The sequence below is a fragment of the Rhineura floridana genome, chromosome 15, assembly GCF_030035675.1.
Source record: "Rhineura floridana isolate rRhiFlo1 chromosome 15, rRhiFlo1.hap2, whole genome shotgun sequence".
In the NCBI taxonomy this organism is placed as follows: domain Eukaryota; kingdom Metazoa; phylum Chordata; class Lepidosauria; order Squamata; family Rhineuridae; genus Rhineura; species Rhineura floridana.
Genome location: NC_084494.1, coordinates 39171451 through 39193528, shown reverse-complemented (window position 1 = coordinate 39193528; position 22078 = coordinate 39171451). Strand labels below are relative to the sequence as shown.

Below are 22078 nucleotides of genomic sequence, written 5' to 3'. Positions count from 1 at the left end.
TCTCACAAAGATTTTGTTGATTTCCTACATCTTTTAAGGTTAGGGTGCTGATCCAGAGATTCACTAGGGATTTTCTTCAGCAAATATAAAGATTTGTACAGAAACATACTGTGATTTGTGGACTTCATGCACTGTCTTCAGCTTTCCCCAAACTTCTTTGGCAGCTCTACAATCCAGACACAAATCAAATTTGCATCAGAAATTGAAGAAATTAAAATGCTGTAAACTTTACAGTTTCTGTGCTTCCAGGTGGCTGATGCTGCTTCATCTCTGGCTGAAGGCTGCTCCTCAGTCAGGACTCGAGCAAATCCTCTTCTTGTAGAAACGCCATGATCCAAACGCTCCGGAGGGCATAACTGGTTTTGACCAGCTTCATTATGCCCAGTTTAAATGAAGGTTCTTCAGCCATGATTCCACTCCTAAGCGTTCTTATGGTCCTAAGTCCCCCTTTGACCCTTTGTAAATCACACATCTTTTCAGCTCTTGGCTGTCGAGCAGAACTTGTTTAGCACACAGCAGCTTATTTTAGGTACCTGGGGTCTGTAATCTATTGTTATGCATTAGCAGAGAATTTTGTGACAGCTGGTATAGCACAGTGAGGAGGAGAGCCTGGCTGGGAGTGCAGAGTCTGTGCGTTCAAATCCCCGCCCGTGTCTCCTGGGTGTCAAGGGCCAGCTAAAGATCACCCCACAGTGAGTGGCTCAGGGGTTACATGCCCTGCCACCTGTGTAGCCGTGGGCAAGCTGCATAGTCCCAAGGAGCCCAGTTGCCCCCCAGCTGGCAGTTGCAGACAAAGAAGGGCTGGCTTGTGTAGCTGTGGCAAGCTGAGCAGGCCCTAGCCAGCTGGGGAGGACTAGCCTCACAGGGAAGCAATGGTAAACCCCCTCTGAATACCGCTTACCAGGAAATCCTTATTCATAGGGTAGCCATTAGTCGGGATCGACTTGAAGGCAGTCCATTTTCAGCACAGAATTTAACTAAAATGCAGCTACGTGTGCTGCATGATTTACCTGGAAGGAGCAGACTTTTACCCTGCATTCAAATCAAATGAAGTCTAGACTCCTGAAGGCATTACTCTCAGCTTCTTCAACACTCTCAAACCGTCTCTCCAAGTTAAAGTGTGCATCCTAAAGGAGGTTCTTTATACTATGTCCCAATAAGTATCTGATTTCACACTATGGTTGTACAATATTACTTCCTCTACATTTTCAGTGTACCCTTCTTCCTTGGGGTGTTCATGGTTCCCCTTTGTTGTTTTAATCTTGGGAGCAGATTAGGCTGAGAGATGGTGAGCAGCCCATGGTCAACAGTAAACTTTATAGCTCATTTCTGTTTAAAAATAATAAAACAATTTACATACAGGCAAAGTTTGATAAGTAGATCCACACAATACATTGAAAACACATACAACTCACATTTAAAGTGCATGACTTCTCCTAAAGTATCCTGGGAAGTGTAGTTTCACCTCACGGTTATTGTTCCCACCACACTTAACAAACTACAGTTCCCATGATTCTGTGGTGGGATTCATGTGCTTCAGATGTGTGTTTAATGTGCTTTAAAGGGCGGGGTATAAATAAAATAATAAATAATAATAAATAAATAAATGATGTGGATCTGCCCTAGGTATGCTGTGCATTCATTAGTGAATTGAAAAGAACAATTTTAAAAGATACTTTTTTAAACAGGGAAAGGGAAAGCTCAGTGGCAGGACATATGCTTTGCATGCAGAGGCCCAAAATTAAATTTCTGGAAAAGACTATTGCCCTGAATCCTGGAGAGCCAATGCTAGTCCATGTGATCAGTACTGAGCTAGATGGTATCAAATGGCCTGAGTCGGTATAAGGTAGATTCCTTTGTCCCTAAAAGTGGAAAGAGACCCAAGGGCCACAGTGACATCAACATTTATTTATGTATTTTATTTACGACATTTATATACCGATTTATTGTAAAAAATCTTAAAGCAGTTTACAGAAGGAATTAAAACAATAAAATTATTGGCAAAAACAAAGACAGGTATTTACAAACAGTCAAACTAATAAAACCAACAATGAGTTAAAAACAGATTAAAAATGCAATAGCTTCTACCTGCTTGCATAGGCTTGCCTAAACAAAAATGTTTTTAGCAGGTGCTAAAAAGAGTACAATGAAGGTATCTGCCTAATCAATAGGCAGGGAGTTCCAAGCATAGGTGCTGCCACACTAAAGGACTGATTTCTTACAAGAACAGAACAAGTACTATGTAGCACCCGTAACATGGAAAGCACACCTTGAACTTGGCCTGGTAACAAATCAGCAACCAGTGCAGATTTCAGAGTAGAGATATTATGTGCTGATAGGGTCTCTCTCTTGTCAGCAATTGTGCCACAGCATTCTGAACTAACTGCAGCCCATGGGTCAGGTTGTGCTGCATGGGAATTTCTGTGACCTTGGCTGACTGGCTGCCAATATTTTTTTTAGTTTTGGTCAGGAAGCCTGACTGGTTGTGGGATGCTGAGTTTTCTTTTTCTGTTTGCATTTCATTTACCTTTGAGCTCACTCTCTTACAGCCATAGAAGCAACAACAATGGTTCCATGCACTCAGCTCAACCCCCTTAAACCCATTGGTTGGATGATGGTTTGTTTCTTGCCCAATTGTGGTAAAAGAGAATTCACATACTGGCCAATTGTTGTGGTTCCCAAGCTGCTGTCTGCAAAGATAGACCAAACCATGTGTGTTTTCTCTCTGTCAGTGATTCCTCAATGGAATTGTGTTGCCTCTCAAAGTGAGTTTAGAGCAGCCCACAGGGTAGACCGAAAAGGGTACAGAATCTTCTTACTCATTTCTTAGACCTCTTTCTAAAGTGAAGGGTCAAATCTGTAAAGAAATTTGTATGTTAAAATGTAGGGGCAGGGCATTCCAGGCAGGGGGTTGCCAATCCTTTTTGGATATGGATATCTTTGCAGAGGATCCCTAGTTAAGCTTTACTAACAACACAATCCAAACCATATCTACTCAGAAGTAAGTCTTATTGAGTTCTATGGGGCTTAGTAAGTGTGTTTAGAATTACAGCCTTCAGGGGTATCCATCTTCACTCCTGAGTGCTCCCATCTAACACCTCCACAACTCTAGGCTCCTTTCTTCCTACAATGGCCTTCTGGTGATTGGGCTGGCCTGAGGGCACTTAAACCAGAGAAATGTTTTTGTTTGAATTGTATGCTCCAGGCAACTGTGGTTGATGCTTAATATATCATGTTTAATGACATCATTCGGGCCTGCCCTTCTGACATCACTGCACCCCAACCCAATGACATTACTATGACCTGCCCCTCTGACATCACTAGGGCCGCCCCTGAAATCTCAGAGTTTGGGATGCTTCTGACCTATATAAGAGGGGCCAGCAGAGGAGCTGTGCAAGTAAATTCTTGTGCTAATGGACAGTCCCTGGGCCCCAGCCTGCCTCGGACCCATGGTGCCACAGCCCAACTCACCCATATGGGTGCCATGGGGCTAATAAGTCCACCTGCACATCTCACCTACCTCTCCTGTCCCTGTGAATGACGTGCCTGCCATCAACCAAGATGGCAGTGGGGGTGTCAGCCCCTTGGGGAAGCCCCCATGGGCATCTTGGTTGATGGCAGGCATGTGTGTACAGCATGCACAACATTCACAGGAACAGGAAAGGTAGGTGGGGTGGGCAGCAGGCAACCTGAAGCCCATACTGACTGTATTGGGGGTGCCTGGGAACTGCCTCTCTGCAATCTGTGGCAGGGTAGGCAGCCGACACTGCCATGGATCACAGAATGGGAACGCTAGCCACCCACCCTAAGGACGGGCCCCTCAAGGCCACAGAGGCCCTTGACAAGGGCCCAACCTGGCTGCCCTCTGGTGCTGGCCCTGCTAATGGAATGAGTTACTTATCAGTGCTGCTTTGGATAAAGCTGTTTCAGCCTCTTAAAACTTTTTATACTATGTTAAGGAAGAACATATGACAGACACATATAATGGCATTGCAATACTTGCTGTTTTATTTGCAATCTCTCTCCCAATAATTTCTTATTCTAAATAATATTTTAAATGAGTTGATGTTTTTCTCCAGGACCACAAGACCTTTTGCCTGTGTGTTTACAGACAGTGGGGACCAGTAGCGGGGTGGCAAATTCAGAAGTGCAGGGTCCCTTCATGCTAGACACAGCCATACTCCCCACTTTTTTTGCTCTGGGGTTGAGAATGAGATCCTTATTAATGCCTAGGGACCCATAAGCATGAAAGAGAAGAGTGTTAGCACTGAGAAGAGTCTTCTCAGTGTTTGACTCGCCTCCTTTCACTCTGGCTCCAATCAGCAGGAAAGGACAAGGAAACATATTAGAAGACTCTTCTTAGTGGCTAATATACTCCTCTTTCTTGCTGATTGGTTTGTAGGATGCTGGAGACATTGGGACCCTGCTCCCAAAAAAGTAAAGGGTCTAAGACCCCCCAAGACCCCACACAGCTACATCCCTGGTGGGGACCTCAGTTTGTCCCAATACACATTACACTGTTGTTGCACTTGCATGGAATGACATGTGTCCTTCTGTCTCAAGCCCAGGGAGTCAATGGAAGCTGGGAGGGAAGGGGAGACCAGCCCACGCTGCGCTTTAAGATCCTGGGAAAGGAAATGTTAATGCAAAATGGGGGGGGCTCCATCATCTTCCCTTCATCCTCAGGGACTGAGTTGCACACTTGCCTCTTCTGGAAAGTCTGGGAGTCAGCAGCTCTTTTTTTGCCTCCTGGCCCACTCAAGAGAGAAACTGGAGAAGATTCTGCCAGCTGGCCAGCTTGTAACCCCCCCACCCCTTCAAGTCTGAGACCCCTCCCTGCCTGGAGCACACTGTTGGTTCAAATCCAGCTGCTCCTATGCCAACCACAGGGTGGTCCTGAGGGCTTTGGCTGGGGAACCGCCCCTTCTCACTCTTCCCCTCCACCCACCCACTGGAAGGAAGCCTGGGATAGTTACTTATTGAGACACAAGACAACACTGGGGTGGCGGAGGGCGTTATCTGGCACATGGTCTCCGTGGAGGTGCCCCAGACTGAGGCTTGTGGCCTCCTCACAGAGCAAAATAAGGCTGTGGGCACGCAAGTCGCTTCAAAAGCAGCCAGAATGGGAGTTTGGGCTGCATTCTGCAGTGACTGTGCCCTCGGCTGGCCACACCTCCCTTCCCCACTGCTGACTTCAGCAAAGTATTGTGCCAATTACTGTCCCTGCCTAAGCCTGCAGCAAAGTGTTTCCATTGGCCACTCCTGGAAGACAAAGGGGTCAATCTACCAATCAGTTACAAAACCTCCCTGAAGCTGAATTTTAAAAAAACAACACACTGGAACTAATCTGACAAGGTTTTAAGATTAAAGGGGTAGTTTGACTGGCACTGTGTGCCCCCATTTTGAGAAAAGAGAGGAAGAGGCACCACAGTAAGTGTGTCTCTACCCTAAGCCAGCAGTGGCTGCAGCAAGAGGTGGCTTGTGCAGGCAGAACACATGCAAAAGTGCCTCCTTTGTTCTAGGGGAGGGGGCAGAAGTACAGACTATGCGGAAAGCCTTGGTGCCCAAAAGCCTCTGACTTGAGGAGCTGCCCCTGAGGCATGCCCACCATCACACAGTTGTGCTGGTGCTCCGGTCTTCAGTGGTCAGGCAGGTGGCCTGTGCACCATGGCCCTCAGCCAGGGAATTTGCCAGCACAGACTCATCGCTCAAGACATTGCGCAGCAGACCCTTCAGCGAGTGCCGCATCTTTGTCTTGAAGTCCTGTCCCCCGATGACATAGATGATGGGGTTGATGCAGCTGTTGATGTAGGCCAGGGCCACAACCAGGGCATCAGCCTTGTTCACAGACTGAAAGAGAGGACTGCTGGAGGGCTCGCTGGCCAGGATCAGGCCAGCCACATGATAAGGGGCCCAGCAGACAAAGAAGCCCACAATGACCACCAGCACCACCTTCAGGGTCTTCCTGGAGCGCATGAAACGGCTGTTGCGCACGCGGGAGATCAGCAGCCCATAGCAGATGCAGATGACCATGAAGGGGATCAGGAAGCCAAAGAGGAAGCGCATGGTAACCACAGAGAGTTCAGCCATGCGACTATCCCCGCCAAAGATGGAGTAATCAATGCCACACGTCGTCTTGGAGCCATGCAATTGTGTCCGCCGGGAGAAGAAGGAGGGGAGGGTGAGGAGCAGAGCAAAGGCCCAGGCCAGGCCACACAGCATCCAGGCCAGGCGGGGCGAGCGGTGGTTCTGGCACCACACGGGCTTGACAACCAAGGCACAGCGATCTATGCTGATAAGCACCAGCAGCAGGATGCTGGCAAACATGTTGAGAATGGTGAGGGAGGGGAAGAGCTTGCAAGCGAAATTGCCCAACTTCCAGCAGTGGTCAGAAGCCAGCGGCACAGCCAGGAAGGGCAGGGCCAGGCAGCAGAGGAGGTCAGCCACAGAGAGGTTGAGGAACCAGGCTGTGTTCACCGTGCGCCGCATCTGGAATCCCACCACCCAGATGACTGCCCCATTGCCCAGCACGCCCACCAGGAAAACCAGGGCGTAGAGGATCAGGGCCAGCCAGATGAGTGGATTCAGGCTGTTCATACAATTCATGTCCACAGAGGTATAGTTGGAGGAGCCGTAGTTTGCATAATCATAAGAATCATTAAAGCCCAAAAAGTCATCCATCCCTGAGCTGTGGGGAGTCCTGCAGAGACACCAAATGGGGGGGGGGGATCAGGTGATTATGTAGATCCATATCTAGCCTAGACGGAGGAGCACTTGTAATGCTCATTGCCACAGGGCTGTGTTTTCATTTCTTATTATTTTTATTATTTGATTTATATCTCACCCTTCTTCCCAGCAGGAGCCCAGGGCGGCAAACAGAAACGCTAAAAACACTTTAAAACACCAAAAAAGACCTTAAAACACATTAAAACAAAACAATGTCAAAAACTTTTTATAAAGTTTTAAAACATCTTTTTTTAAAGGGTTAAAAACATGTTATTAAAAAAACATATTAAAAGCAATTCTAACACAGATGCAGACTGGGCCAGGTCTCAAAAGGCTTGTTGAAAGAATAAAGTCTTCAAAAGGCGCAGAAAAGATAGCAGAGATGGCTACTACCTTTTGATGAACATGTTGATGAACATGGCATCTGCCCCTCCAAAAATGGTGATGTTTGGGCGCACACACACACACACACACACAGAATATTTAGAAGCTCTTATCATGTGAGTTGCTCTTATCATCTGGTTGCAGCTGCAAGGACAAGGGATGGGTGGGTGTCGGTGCAGGTCTGCTTTTTAAAAACTGTTGAGGGAGGGAGGGAGGGAGGGACGGGGGGAAACATGGCAAACTCAACCCTGAGAGATGGTTGTCAGCACTGGGTCATGGTGAATGTTATGCTATTACTGTTCTATGGCTTGTTATTTAGGTGCTGGGTAAGAAAGCTGACATACTTGCTGCTAGAAACACAAAGGTAGCCATGTTGGCCCATAAGAAAAAAACGTGCAAAGTTTACTTCTTGATGTTGATTATGATGATATCATCATCATCATCATCTAGTGGTTAAGGTGCTGGACTACGACCTGGGAGACCAGGGTCCGAATCCCCACACAGCCATGAAGCTCACTGGGTGACCTTGGGCCAGTCACTGCCTCTCAGCCTCAGAGGGAGGCCATGGGAAACCCCCTCTGAATACCGCTTACTATGAAAACCCTGTTCGTAGGGGCACCATAGGTCGGGATCGACTTGAAGGCAGGCCATTTCCATTTTACACCCAAAGGTCTCATGGCAGGTTACGACAATTTTAAAATAGGACATTAAAAACAATTTAAATGCAACCTCAAATCCCAAAATAATGTGGGTCCTAAAAATATATCTCAGGTGTCAAAGGCCAGAGTAAAAAGCTGAGTCTTCAGCATTTGCCTAAAACTGTACAGCGAAGTTGCTAGACGCACCTTGGTGAGAAAGGAGTTCTGCAACTTAGGGCCTGCCACAGCGAATGCCCTCTCCCAGGCCAGCCCCCCCCCACAGCTTCTGAGGGTGGCAGAACTACCAAAAGGGCCACCTGAGAGGGTCTGTAGGGAAGGAGGTGGTCTTTCAGATGTTGTACGACATGGCTCATTAAAAATACAAATAAGGATAAGAAAGCTCTGGGTCACCACCACCACGACCACCATCATCATTGTAAACAGAAAGACAGAAGAGACTTGATGTGGCTAAAGGACTCTCTGGACCTGACCAAACATGTTTTGCACACGTAGTCTTCTTCACTGGTAAATACTGATACAAGCAGATGAAGCTGCTTCTGAGTACGCCCAGAGTTCACAGGATTTCAGGCTTGTTTCTTCCAGGGCTTGTGCTTGTATAATTAAGGAAAATACTCTAAGAATTCCCTCCAGGTGCCAGATGTTGGGGCCTGGACCAATCAAGGTGTCCAGGTATCCTTCGTACATCGCTCGCATGTCCATCCACATATGAACAAAATGTATCCACTGCCTACCCTACTGTAGAGAGAGGCTTAAGACAAACTAAATCTTGTTTGTCGTGTGTGGGGGGGTATTTCATCTACCCATTGGGAATCCACTCCAACCTGCATCCCAAACACAGATATGGTGGAAAGAAAAAAACACTCGACCACTTCACAAAATATACATGTCTCCAGAAGGTGCGTGTGGAAGTGCAGGCGCAAAAATGCAGCAGGAATTCAGACGTCTCTGCTACAGTGCTTGCCCTCCCTCACTTTCCCCCTCTCCTTCTTTCTCCCACCCCCTTCCTTCTGCAGATCTTCCTCTTTTTTGCAGCAGTTGCCTGCTCGCTCTCTCCCTCTGTCTCTGTTCTGTCAGTGCCCAACTCAGCCACGCCCTTCTTTTCCCCCCCTTCCCCACTCCCCAGAGATTTTGCAGGGCTCTACTCTTCCTTGAGAGCTCGCTGGGCATGGGGGCCCCAGAGCAAGAGAAAAGCGCTTTGAAAAAACCTGAACTGGGACCCAGAGGTGGGGCAGATTCTGGCTTGTCTAGCGGGTTGTCCAATCTGTCGTTTCAGCACCAAAGCGGAAACCAAATCATCATCCAGGCAGGGTGGCGGCAGAAAAGGAAGCAGCTGCTCCTGAGGGGCTTTGAGGCCAGCCTGGGGGGCTTTGGCAGCCCACTAGGTGGGGGGCTCATCTGTGGCCCTCCAGATGCTGCTGGCCCACAACTCCCACCATCCTGACCATTGGCCACCCTGGCTGCTGAGACTAAGGGATGCTGTCCAGGAACATTAGAAGGGACCCAGGTTCCCTCTGGCAGAACCAAATGCCTTGGACTGGGGTCAGGCCTAAGGTGAAATGCTCAGCCGTCAAGGGACCCAGATGCACCCAGACAGATGGGTGGAGAGGAGGGAGTGGGCAGCTGCCCTCCCCAACTGGGGCAGAACCCATTTTGGTCCACAGAGTGTTCGGGGGGGGGGCAAACAGCAGCAGCTCCTGACACAGGGACAACAGAGGAAAACTGTCTGAGCCAAATCACTCCAAAAGGCCCTGGAGGGGCACCAAATAGGATCCAGCTTCTTTAATCCACCCAACTGGAGTGGGGGATTTTATAGCACCACATGGCGAAAGTAAAGAGGGGTGACATCAGCAGGGCCTGCCTGAAGCCCCCCACCCCAGTATCTTTTCGGCTCCAGTCCCGGATCCCCAACATGGCCGGCTCCAGTGCAGGGTGCCACTTGGCACGTTTCTCTCTGCTTGCCATGAAGGGACCTTCCCTGTCACAATTCAGATCCCAGGTAATTCTCCCACTTTCTATTAGAATGACCTGCCAGCCCCCAGACAAGGCTGGAATGAGAAAGGAGCGCTCCCTCTCAAGCAGACACAGAGAGAGAGAGCGCCTGCGGCCACTTACCCTGCGCAGCAAGATCCAGGCGGCAGCTGTCTCTCTCTCTCTCTCTCCCCAGGGTGACTTCAGAAGCGTAATCTTCTTGTTTATACTGACAGAAAGAGGAAATTTGGGCTTGCTTTTTTTTAAAAAAAATTCTCAACTTTGTCCACTGCCTCAAAATGGGCAACATCAGACTTGCTTGTTTTGCTTGTATGCCATCGTATTCCTTGTTTCTTTCTCCTGATTCTGTACAAGTTTAATTGTTTAAATAACTGGGTGTGTGCCAGTGTGTGCATTTACCTAATGGCAGGCTTTTACCCTGCATTGAGAAAATATTTAAAAAGAAGTCTATGGAGAGGGCCCAATCCCCTCCAATCAGGCCCAGGCACACCTGCCGGCCCCACCTGTACCTGGCCGACAGAGCTTGCTGGGTCCAGCAGAGCTCCTGATCAATCAAGCAGCAGCAACATGGTTGAAACCGAGCCTGTCCCAGCCGCACCTCACTTCACTCGCTCACACACACAACATGGCCTGCTGCTGGTTGGCTCCCCGTGTGGGGACTCTGCGCTCAGGAGGGGGGCTTGGACTACTAGAGGAAAACACTGGGCACTTGGAGCACAGTTCCCACAAAGCCCACCCCTCCTCAGAAATGGGGAGCCATCATAGCCCTTGTGAGCATCTCTCACTCCAGCTTCCCTCCCCAGCAGGGTCCAGCATCACCAGCACACACAACGGCAAACAGCCAGGGAGCCTGGAGGCAAGGTCAGTCTGGGGGATGCCCCACAACCCCCACCAAGGAGGGCCAGGGGCAGCCCGAATGCCCCTTCCCCTGCACAGCCCCCCCCCAGCCCTCCCAATGGCCCTCCACAAGGAGGAACTCTCAAGGAGTTAACAAACATCCTAAATTCTTTTATTTTCTCTCTGCCCTTCCCTAAACTTCTAGTATTAACAAACTTGCTTTTCAGAGGGAATCTAAAACTGAGATACCTGATGCAGCATCAGCTCACTTTCATTACCAAAGAAGTTCAGTGCATGAAGAATCAGAACACAGAAAGAGGACTGTCGCGATAGGCAAAGGCAAGCTTTGAGTCTGATATTCCTGGGAATCTCTCAAAAAAAGGTGAGACAATTCAATAGACTAAACTTCATTCATGTAAGTTAACACACACTCTGGCTGGAGGCGGGGAAGGTCACTGCTTTGCCTTTCCCCTGGCCTGGCCCTCACATTTTCTCTGTCAGTGGGGAGAGGAATTGCCTTTCTCCCCCCCCATGCCCTACCTAAAAATGTGGCTGCCTCACCTCACAAGGAAAGCTGGTGGCAGGGCTGGGCAAGCCAACAAGGGAGCCTCCCCCCCCCACTCAGGGGGCTGATGGGAGTGGACCAGGACTGAGATGACTTGGAAAGGCAATTCAAAGCGAGGGGCAGGGTTCTCACACAGCATAGCCCACTAGCACCTGCATGTTCAGAGTCAGTCTGCCACTGGGTGTCAGTTGCAGCCAGGCATGAGCTGCAGACTCTGCAGAGAGTAGGCAGCTGCCTCCAGGCCCTGCAGGTAGGCAGGTGGGCTTCCACTGACCCTTCCAGCTCTGAGAGTCTTACAGCAGTTGGTGAGCACTCCTGGCCCTCCGCCAGGCTTTTTTCATCTCATAACTCTATAAGCCACAACTTGTGAGATTCTTATCCCACTTTTTCCTGTCAAGGAGTGAAAGTATTGCCTTATCTTTTACATCTAACTGGAGACATACACCTCCACATGCTGCAGAGAAAGCTCCTCTGAGGGGAGGCTTTGCTGACCCCCACGCTCGCTCACCCTTACACGAGTGCTGCACCAGATTCACTCCAGCTCTAGAAAGGGATCATGACGCAGGCAGACTCTTCAAATGCTTTATTGCAGGGAACCCTTTTCATTGGTACATGATATGGAGCACCCCCACAAACAGCCCTTACACAAGAGCAGGCAGCAGCCAAGGGAGACGTGGGAGGGGCTGCAGCCTTTTCCACGCAAGGAGCTGCTGTCAACCCCCCCTGCCAGACTGGGCCCCTGTGCCTCTGCGCTTGGAAATGGCCTGACAAGGAAGCATAGAAGCAGATGGATGGGGGAGGAGGAAAGGCAGGGCCAGCAAGCAAAGCCCCCTCCCAAATAAAAAACATGCCCCATGTGGCAGCAGTAGGGACAGCAGCCTCACATGCAGGGGCCAACTTTCTCATCTGCCCAGGAATTGAGTGAACAACCCTAAAAGGCAAGTCAGTGTAGGGTGAGCTGGGGAGGGGGTGATGGAGGCTGTGTGAGAGAACCGCCCAAGCAGGCAGAACAGAGGAGTGCTCTTCCACCCAGCCACACCCGGAGAATGGTGTTCTGGCTCCAGCTCCTCTTGCGCTGCTGGGACATCCGCCTCAGGCCTCCGTCTGCTCCTGGCGAGGGTGGGAGAGAAAAAGAGAAACAGCATTGTCACAAGCAGGAAACAGCCAGGATGTGGAGACCAGGTGAGAGTCCCCTCAGGCACAGCTAGGGCAGCTGAGACCCCCCCTCACAGACACCCAGGCAGGGGGGAAGCCAGAGCAGCAGCAGAGTTGACCCGACATTTCTAAAACTCTGCCACTTCCAGCAGTTTCCACTTGCACCACTGAAATCCTGAATGTCTTTTTTTTAAAAAAAAACAACTCAGCATTGAAACTTTAAATGCTTTTTAGATATGATGGCTTGTTTTAATTTTTAGAGGGACCAAAAGATAGAATACTGTCCAATGTCAAAAACAAACAGTGAGAGGTAAAGAACTGCCCAAAATATCAAGTGAACTGCCAGTGAATGTTATGCATTGCCATTGGCAGGGGGAGGGGTTTATGGGAACTTTCTGAAGTGCACACATTTGCCTCTGCAAGTGGCTAGCACAGCTATGTCCACCACGCCTTGCTGTGTCCAAAGGCTCCAGCGGGTGCCATGCAGCTAGAGGAGGAACAAAACGGGCTCCCTGCAGCTCCCTGCTTTGCCAGCAGATGGCAGCATCATCCCATTTCAAAAGCCCCCACATTAGAGCAGAGTCTGCTTTGGGGGGAGCAGGAGAGAAGAGGTGGACACAGACTCCTCCACAGCTGGGGCAGGAGGGAAGGGGAGCTTCAGGTGTTGAGGAGAGATAAATCCCATCTGGCCCAAGACAGCTTCCTGCCCCTTGGCCCGGCACATGCAGCTGCTGCCCCTCCAAAAGCAGGAGCAAAAAATATTTGGGGGAGGGCAGCCCCTCCCAGAGGTGCCCCCCCTCTGCTGCAGCCCACCTAGTGCCAGGACCAATGAGGCCAAGTGGCGCTGCCCGAGGCATAGTCCATGTTGGGCACAGGAGGGTCAGGCAGTGGGGCCAGGCTCCCACGGGCAGCGGGACGCACCCCCCAACACGCCACACACCCGCAGACCATTCCTCCTGAAGAGCCCAAAGCAACCCTCCGAGAGGAAGAGAGGAACTTTGATCAAGCAGACAGAGGCAGACAGCAAAGCTCCCCACTGCCATGCTGAGGTGGCAAGACTTGTGTGGCAGGATTAGGGGATGGAGGGGCGACCCCTGCCAAGGCTGCACAGAGTAGCACAGCAGGCCAGTCTGGGGCCCTGGAGGCAGCTCCCTTGGATCTCAGAGAGGCAGCCCAAGAACTTAAGAACATAAGAAGAGCCTGCTGGATCAGGCCAGTGGCCCATCTAGTCCAGCATCCTGTTCTCACAGTGGCCAACCAGGTGCCTGGGGGAAGCCCGCAAGCAGGACCCGAGTGCAAGAACACTCTCCCCTCCTGAGGCTTCCGGCAACTGGTTTTCAGAAGCATGCTGCCTCTGACTAGGGTGGCACAGCACAGCCATCACGGCTAGTAGCCATTGATAGCCCTGTCCTCCATGAATTTGTCTAATCTTCTTTTAAAGCCGTCCAAGCTGGTGGCCATTACTGCATCTTGCGGGAGCAAATTCCATAGTTTAACTATGCGCTGAGTAAAGAAGTACTTCCTTTTGTCTGTCCTGAATCTTCCAACATTCAGCTTCTTTGAATGTCCACGAGTTCTAGTATTATGAGAGAGGGAGAACTTTTCTCTATCCACTTTCTCCATGCCATGCATAATTTTATACACTTCTATCATGTCTCCTCTGACCCGCCTTTTCTCTAAACTAAAAAGCCCCAAATGCTGCAACCTTTCCTCGTAAGGGAGTTGCTCCATCTCCTTGATCATTCTGGTTGCCCTCTTCTGAACCTTTTCCAACTCCAAGACCCTTTCCTACGTGGAGATGCTGGGGGGGCGAACCCGAGCCTTTCTGCAGCCCCTGGGGAAAGCCTACAGCCAAGCTATGGCTGGAAAGAGGCAGAGCGTGCCTCACCTACTGGGCCTCACCTGCAGACTAGCTGTCAGCCGATACGCTATGAACTCTCAGCCGCAGGAGAGTGCTGCTCTTGCACTCAGGTCCTGCTGGTGGGCCTCTTCCCAGTGGGGCAGCTGCTTGGCCACTGTGAGGGCAGGATGTGGTAGACTAGAGGGGCCAGTGGCTGATCCAGCAGGCTCTCCTTACATTCTTATGTATTTGTGAGGTTTAAAATTATGCCAAACACTGAGCTTAAAGGCTGGGGAGATAATAGTGCTCCCCCCTTCAGTTAGTTGATTCAGCTACCATTCAGTCTGCCTTCTCCCCAGCAACTCAAGCCAGTCGATCCCTGCACTCTGCAGGTGGGGGCCTCCTGCAGGTACCATCTTATCAGGAGGTCCATTCCACACAACAGAGGAAGTGGACCTTCAGCATTGTGGCACCTTCCCTTTGGAATTCCCTCCCCTTAAATACTAGACAGGACCATAATTATCTTTTCGGGACGTACTGAAGACCTTCCTCTTCCAACAAGCCTTATCCCAGTCTGCGTCTGTGTTGGAATTGCTTTTTAATGTGTTTTTCAAGCTTTTTTAAAAAAAGATGTTTTTAAGGATGTTTTGTTAAATATTTTTTAAAGTCTGTTTTTATGATGTTTTAAAGTGTTTTAGTGCTTGTATTTGCCACTCTGGCCTCCTACTGGGAGGAAGGGTGGGATATAAATCAAATAAATAAATAATTAAAATAAATACTCCCAAGCTGTTCTGAGCATCTTCCTTTGAAAAAACTTCTTTCTGTGCTCATCACCCAAAACCAACCCACCAGAAGTATAAAGCCAGCCCCCCAGGGTGCTACCCCAGCAAGAAGCCACCTCTCTTAAAACACCTAGGAAACTAAGCAAAGGACAAATGTGTCAGCTCTTTTCAAACACACTTCATTTGCATTCAGATATTGATAAACCTTTTTTTCCCTAGGAAAACAACAAACATTAGCCATTTACTTACAAGGGTTAAACTGGCAGCTGTGCAGTCCACTGTTCAAACAGCATCAGTGCTTAAAGGGGTGGAGGTGTGGGGGGCTGAGGAAGGCATTCTCTGGTTGGGGGTTTCTACTTTGGGGGGGATGAAGTATCCCACCTTCCTCGACATTTGCCCCACACACATCTGGGGGGGGTGGCCAGTTTGTCCCAGAGACTTGCCTGGCTTCTTCCATTAATTTCTTTCCAGCTCCTACTCTGGCTGAGCCTGGCCTAGAGGCTAAAGATATTGTTGAGTGGAAGCAGCCATATTGGGGAAGATGGACTCAGGGGGGAGGTGGACCCTCCTCTTCAGAAAAGGGGGCCTCCCCCACCCTCTACCTGCACGGCTCACACATTCATGTGAGTGGTGCTGGCACACGGGCAGTTGCACGCATTTCCCAGGCCGGTGGGTCTGCCCAGACGGGAGAAGGTGGTGCTGCTCCCACGGAGCAAAACTCTTTGCCGTGTGGAAAATGGCCACAATGCTTCTTTCAGAGACCTCTAGTGCTGTTGGCTGTGACCATGTGAAGCTGGCAGGACGAGAGCAGGGTTGAGCAGAAGGGACCAGCCAGCCATGCAGAGAGCTGGGCAAGTGCATGACAGAGGACAGACAGGGTGCCAGCCACTTCACAGACAGGCCAACGGGCAGGAGCCCAAGAGACAGACAGACAGACAGAGGGACCAGCCAGCAGGTGGCGCAGGAGAGGCAGAGGACGGCTGCTAGTGGCAGGTGGGTGACAGCAGACCAAAACGCACCTGCTGGAAGCTGGTGATCTCCACGGTGCTGGGTGCATGGCCTGGGACCGGCTCCGTTACAGCACCTGGGAAGAGAGAGCTGGCTTCAGTCCAAGGCGAGACGGCTGCCCCTGGCTGGGGTGGGGTGAGAAACCTCCCTGCCCTCTCAGCAGCATCACCTCTCACCCCCACCTTGCTCTCCAGGCTCCTGCGCAGCCCCCGCTTCAGCCGTGGGGGCTTCCAGGTCCTCACTCGTCTCAGCCTGGGGTGCTCTGGGGCCAGGAGGGGACACCGAGGAGGCCAGCAAGGCGCCCTGCTCAGCCAGGAGGTTTGGGGGCTCCATCCCTGCAGCCAGAGAAGAAAAACAACACTGCTCAGGGTGCAAAGCTGTGGGGAGAGGAGAGACAAAAAGACTTTCCTCCCCCACTTAGGTACCTTTGGGGGCGGGAGACTGATCCAGGGAGGGAGGGAGAGAGGGAGGCCAGGGCTCCCCACCCAAATTTGCTCTTTACCGGCACTTGCAGAAGGCTCCTCTCCAGGGACAGCCAAGGGGCCCTTGGGGGCGTCAGCCCGGGATGAGCTCAGATCCATCTCCTCTCCCCAGTCAGAAACAGGGTGGTACCCCTCTGCTGGTGAGAAGGGGGTCAGGGGCGTCCCCTCCGTGTCTGCAGTCTCTGCCTGGGGGGGAGGCACGGCCAGGGAGAGATGCCGATTGTGGCTAGGCGGCTGGGCAGTGTCAGGCTCTTCCTCCGCCTCCTCAGTGGAGTAGCCCCGGCTGCCACAGCCTTCAGCTTCCTCCTCCTCCTCACTGACATCCTCCCACTGATCTTCCTCCTCCTCTTCCCCCCCCTCCCCAGGTCCTGTGGGGGGGGAGGCAGGTGGCTCTTCCTGTGACACAAGGGGCAGAAGAACAGAGAAAGGAGGAGTCATGGGGGGAAATGGAAAGGCAGACACCGCAGGAACGCTTGTAGAACAGATTTGTAGGCAAGACGTCCTACATTAAAATATTGGTTGATTATCTGATTTTGCAACAGGAACCACAAACTGCAGGAGCAGGAATGGGGAGATCAGAGGATGACCAGCTATAAAGAAAGGCCAAAACTTAGAAGTGGGCAGTGGGGGACAGCCAATCCGCTCTGAGGAGGCTGCCACAATGGGAGGAGACTCTTGCCCTCCTCTCCCCTCCCCCCCCCCCCCCGGTTCCTGGCCAAGCAACCTTCCCCCAGGGGAAAAAGTCAGAAGGACCTCAACCAAATGCTCAGCCAAGGCTCACATTTGCCTCCCAATAGCATTACCGTGGCAGCAGCTACGTGCCACACAGACATTGCACGGGGGGGGGATTACTGGTGCTGCTGCCACTGCTCAGTAGTCCAGACGCCCCTGCCCTCTTCCCTCCCCCCCCAAAAAAGGCACCCTGGAGCAACTCAGCAAGAGGGAGGGGAGCTTCCCACCCAGACCCGCCCACCGCCACCCTCCCCCCAGGGCCCTCCAGACCTGCTGTGCAACCGCATCGGCCACCTTGTTTGGGGCTGGGGCTGGATCTGGCTCCTCCCAGCGATTGTCATGCATGCTGGAGAGAAACAAGGGGGCCCAGGATGAAATTCGCCACTGACTGCAGGAGGGAGGACCGCCGCAGGAAAGCCACTGCCCACCCCAACACCCCCCCGCAGGGCAAGAAGCCAGGTGTCCTGGGCCCGGCCCCTGTAGCCCACTGACCTCCAGAGGGGCCCTGGAAGTAGGACAGGCCGGCCGGCCAGCCAGACTGCCTGCCTCACCTGTAGGGCTTGGAGGGGCCACCTCGCCGGCCTCCTTGGCCCCTGTTCTTCCTGCGCTGCCGCTCTGGTTGCTGCTCAGACAAGAATTGCCCAAAGGTGGGGGGCTTGGGGGGCCGCTTGGACTCTGTGAGAGAAGGAGGGAGGGAGGCCAGGCAGCTCTCCGTGAGGCAGAGGCTCTGTGGACTACGCCTGCCAAGGCAGGCTGGGTCGAGTTCTGCACAGAGGCCACCGTTAGATCGACAGCAGCAGCCTCTTCCTCCCCCATCCCCACCCCCCACATGCAACAGAAGAGTGCTGCAGGGCACCCTTTCCAAAGCACCCCCAAAAAATTCTCAGTGGTGCTCCTTACCCTGCCTGCTAACTGCTGGATCACTGAGTTTTGCCCCCTCTTTAAACCTGGGAATAAAGGGAACAGCCAGTGACAAGGAATCTCCAGCAACTGCCCCCCCCATTTTCTGCCGCAAGAGAGTAGGCCCAATCCCCTCATGCCCAGCCAATCCCCTCCCCAAATAAGCAAGCCTGGAGTGCCCCCACCCAATGAGGGGTCTGATCACACCCAACTATCCCAATTGGAACCCCAATTGAGGGTCCCAAGTCCACCCACACGCTGCTGCTGCTGCCGCCGCCGCCACCACCAGGCACCTACGCAGCATCCGTCTTCTCGGCGTCCCACTCCCTGCGCCACTCCCCCGTGGGCTGTCGGTGCCGCGCCAGCCGCTCCCGGTCAATCTGCTCCCGCTCCCGCTTCCAGCGGATGTATTCCGCCCGTTCCCGACCTGTCATGGAGAGCGTCATGTCCAAGGCCGCTGTCCCCCGGCGCCGGGCACTGCCACGACCCTGGCAGGAAGGGCAGACAGACCCAGATGAGGACACGGAGATCACAGGCCAGCTGCGGTGGCTGGGGGGGCAGCCACAAAAACCAAGAGAAATGGATATGGGGCAGCAAAGCTAAGGGAGATCCCTTTGCTCTAGGGCAGAAGCAGGGAACCTTGTTCATGTTGGAAGTGGGGCAAGAGCAACTCCTGCTTTGTCCTTTTGTTTATGTTCCAGAAGGGAGATAGAGTTCGGGTCCTCCAGATGGATAGGCTTGACTACCTTTACCTGTGATGCTCTGACCAACTCCTTCCGTCTTAGACTGATATGCTTAGGGAAGCTTATCCGCTCCTCCTCCTTCCGCCCTTTCCTCTCTTCTCTTTCTCTTTCCCACGCCTGGGCATTGCGCCTCCAGCTTAGTTAGTTAGAACTAGGTATGCCGTCCTATCTACTATGTATTTCTATAAATAAAGTAGCTTTTCTTAGTTTACTAAGTCTTAACTCACAGTGATTTCAACGCAGGGTAAAAGCCTGCCTACTTAGGTAAACGCACACACTGGCACACACGCATTTCAGACCGCTGAGTTACTCTGCTGACATTTATACCAATTTACACAACTGTTCAGCCCAAAAGCACATGCCTGGGGTGGGCAGGGCCACTGGCAAAAGCATCAGACGGAAGCTTGCCTTTGTCCAGCAGCCTGGTTTCATGCACCCTCTTGCACGCCTCTCCATCCAGGGACGCAGGAGGCATGGCCAGAGTTCAAGGCGACATCTCCAGCCAGGCAAAAAGACTCCAGGAGGGTGTGATGCAGGACCAGTGAGGGATGTGGCTTGTGGAAGAGTTCCAAGGGCCACATACAGAGACCTGGAGAACCACATTTGCCTGCAGGGCTTCACATTTGTCGCCTCTGTTCTAGGGGATGGTACCAACAACCCCCCATGAAAACACCTCTGGAAACTGCTATCCCTTATCACACCCGCTTGCTCACATTCACTCCCCGTACCGGGGGAAGCCACTCCTTGCCCTGCTCCATGCCAGTCTTCACTTTGTCAAAGTCTGCCCCGCCCCAGTTCCGCATGTGGCGCCGACTGCCCTCCCGTCTGTCAGTCTCAGCAAAGGGCCCGCTGCGCCGGGGGTCATCCAAAAAGTTCCGAACGGGGTTCTTCTCCTGGAGTCCATCCTGCTAGGAAAAAGACCAGCAGATCTGATCCAGCCCAACCAGTGGGGAGTTCAGGGGATGTGGGGAGTTCAGGGGATGTGGGGAGTTCAGGGGATGTGGGGAGTTCAGGGGATGTGGGGAGTTCAGGGGATGTGGGCAACTCAGCCCATTTTGCCTTGCACAGCACAAAACAAGAACCCCACCAGCAGCTCTCATGCATCCAAGGGGCAGCAGCACTGGGAGTCCCTACTGCCCCATCCTGGACCCAACTGGGGGAACGAGCTACCCCCTTCCCCCCCGGCACTCACGCGCTGGCTGCGCTCGTAGTCTGCAATCTTCTCCATCTCCTCATTCATCCTCTCAATGTTCTGCCGGCGACGTTCCTCCCACTCCTGCAGAAGGGCAAGGGGCTCAGTGCAGACCCACCCTAATACTGCCAACTCCGCCGCCCTCCTGGCTCCATTCAGCCCCCGACAGCTCACCTGGGATCTCCTGTCAGGCCCCGCCGCATCTCCAGCAGGCCCCGCTCGCCCCGCTCGCCCCCGAAGCCTCCGGCCGCGTCCCCCGCACCCTGCCCGCTTGTCATCCCCCTGGCCCTCTCGGCCAGCCCCTTCCCAACTTGGCTGCCCTGGGGGGGCATCTGCTTTTGGGGGGGAGCGGCTGCCTGGATAGGGGCCTCCACGGACAGAACTCTGGGCGTTTGGACTGCTGCGGAAGGCCTTGACACGGGTGGGCGGCTTCCTCTCGCTGCTGACCACACGCTTTTCCTGTGGGGGGAAAGGAAAGGGTAGCAGTTTCCCCCTGGCGGCTTCCCCACACCTGATCGTAGAAGAGAACCCTCTGGGCCCTCACCTCTGGGGACAGCAAGACCTGCACAGTCAAGGTGGGGGAGTCCAGTTCCCCCCGCCGCCTCTCTGGTCCCTCCCCTTCCACAGAGCGGGGCCGACGAATGCCCGTCACAGCAATGCCCTCTTGCTCAGCCTTCCTGCGGTCCTCTTCAATCTCCTGGGGGGGGCGGGAAAGAGAGGAATAAACTGTGTTACAGCCAGCCCCACCCTCAACAAACCATGGGAGACCCCAAGAGCCCCTCCCGGCTGAGCACCAAGGTCCCACACCTGCTCCTGACACCCACTTTTTCAGCAAGACTGCGGGGCTCGCTTAGCCAGGTCGCCTCCCCCCCCCCCGCAGATTAGCCTCCTAAGTGCCTCAGCTCAGGCGTGTCTATTGGGTGGGGCCGATCCCTCACCTTACTGCGGAGCACATGCCCCCCCCCCGACGTGACAAAGCCCCGCAGCACAGCACAGTCCACCGTGCACAAGACCAGCCACTTGGAGAAGACCCGTCACTGCCTCTGGATTCGGCTGCCCCATCTACACCCAACGCGCTCAGGGCCGGCGTGGCAAAACAAGGCCCCTCCGCACCTGGTAGCGCTTGATGAGGGCCTGATTCTTGCGCCGCAGGGCCTCGATCCGCTTGTCCAGCTCCGCGTCTTTGTCCTCCTTCGACTTCAGGTCCAAGGAGACAGACTGGGGGGGAGGGGAGAGAGCGCTAAGGGGGGAGGGCGCAGCGGCGGGGCGGAAGAGAGCGGCCGCCGCCCCCGCCCCAGAGAGGGCGCCCCGCCGGGCACGGCGAGGAAAGCAACCCACCGCAGGGAGGAGACGGGGTCAGCCTCGGAGCCTGAGGAGCCCATCTGGCCGGGACGGGCACTCGCCGCGGGGCTGGGTCGGCAAAGCCTTTGCCAGCCGCGCTGCAGGCCGACGGGCGTAGGAACCCCCGCGGGGGTGTCCAGGAGCACTACCCGCCCCCACCATGAGGGGCCCTTCCTCGTCGTCCCCCCGCTCCCGGGCAGCCCTAGGCGGCTTTCCCTTACCATCTCTCCCGAAGGGGCGGACGGACAGCGCCGCTCTGCAAGGAAAAGCAGAATCAGAGAGCTTAAAGACCCCTTTCCAGCCCCAGTCGCTCCGGGAAACTCGAGCCTGGAGCCGGTCCGGGCCTTCGCCCGTCCGGAGAACCCAGGCGTCCTAGCGCTTCCTTACCTGCCCCCCCAAGAGAGCCAGAAACTGTTCTGCCCCGCCCTCCCCGTCACCACGTGGGGACCATTTCCGCTTCCTTCCCTGAGGTGGAGGGAGGGCACTCTTCTTGTGTCCACCCCCGCCCCGTCTGGGAGGCTGCGCAGAATCCCGAGGTTGCCCGCTAGTAGCTCCTCCCAGCCTCCCTGCCTGCCGGCGCCCCCTTGTCGGCGGCACTCTGGATTGCACCGTTTCTCACTGAGGGCCGCTCCCACGCAGGCCGCCGACCGAGGAGATCGCGGTTGCGCGCCATCCTTTCCTTCCTTGCGCGGCTCAGGAAGCCTCAGTCTGGGGCCTCCTGCGGAACCTCACAGAATCATAGA

At 53.3% G+C, this 22078-nt stretch overlaps 2 protein-coding genes across 6 annotated transcripts; both read right to left on the bottom strand.

The window, feature by feature from the left end:
- Positions 1–1928: 1928 nt before the first annotated feature.
- C5AR1 (complement C5a receptor 1) lies at positions 1929–9981 on the bottom strand. The gene is made up of 2 exons (XM_061597499.1): positions 9882–9981; positions 1929–6700 (listed from the first exon to the last, which is right to left on the bottom strand). Exon 2 carries the CDS (start codon positions 6679–6681, stop codon positions 5611–5613), a length of 1071 nt encoding a protein of 356 aa, XP_061453483.1. The 5' UTR covers positions 6682–6700; positions 9882–9981; the 3' UTR covers positions 1929–5610.
- A 1747-nt stretch (positions 9982–11728) lies between these two features.
- On the bottom strand, positions 11729–21841 carry CCDC9 (coiled-coil domain containing 9). 5 transcript variants are annotated; one of them, XM_061597329.1, is made up of 15 exons: positions 21723–21841; positions 21557–21591; positions 21108–21212; positions 20539–20691; positions 20169–20453; positions 19995–20078; positions 19516–19710; positions 18357–18547; positions 18060–18106; positions 17711–17834; positions 17430–17505; positions 16448–16823; positions 16128–16280; positions 15957–16021; positions 11729–12270 (listed from the first exon to the last, which is right to left on the bottom strand). In XM_061597329.1, the coding sequence occupies exons 2-15, from the start codon at positions 21557–21559 to the stop codon at positions 12253–12255; spliced, it is 1875 nt and encodes a 624-aa protein (XP_061453313.1). In that variant the 5' UTR covers positions 21560–21591; positions 21723–21841; the 3' UTR covers positions 11729–12252. The 5 variants fall into 5 exon arrangements, with proteins under 5 accessions (XP_061453313.1, XP_061453312.1, XP_061453317.1 ...); XM_061597328.1 differs by lacking the exon at positions 21723–21841 and having other exon boundaries at positions 21557–21716; XM_061597333.1 differs by lacking the exon at positions 21723–21841 and having other exon boundaries at positions 17454–17505; positions 21557–21716.
- Positions 21842–22078: the final 237 nt, after the last annotated feature.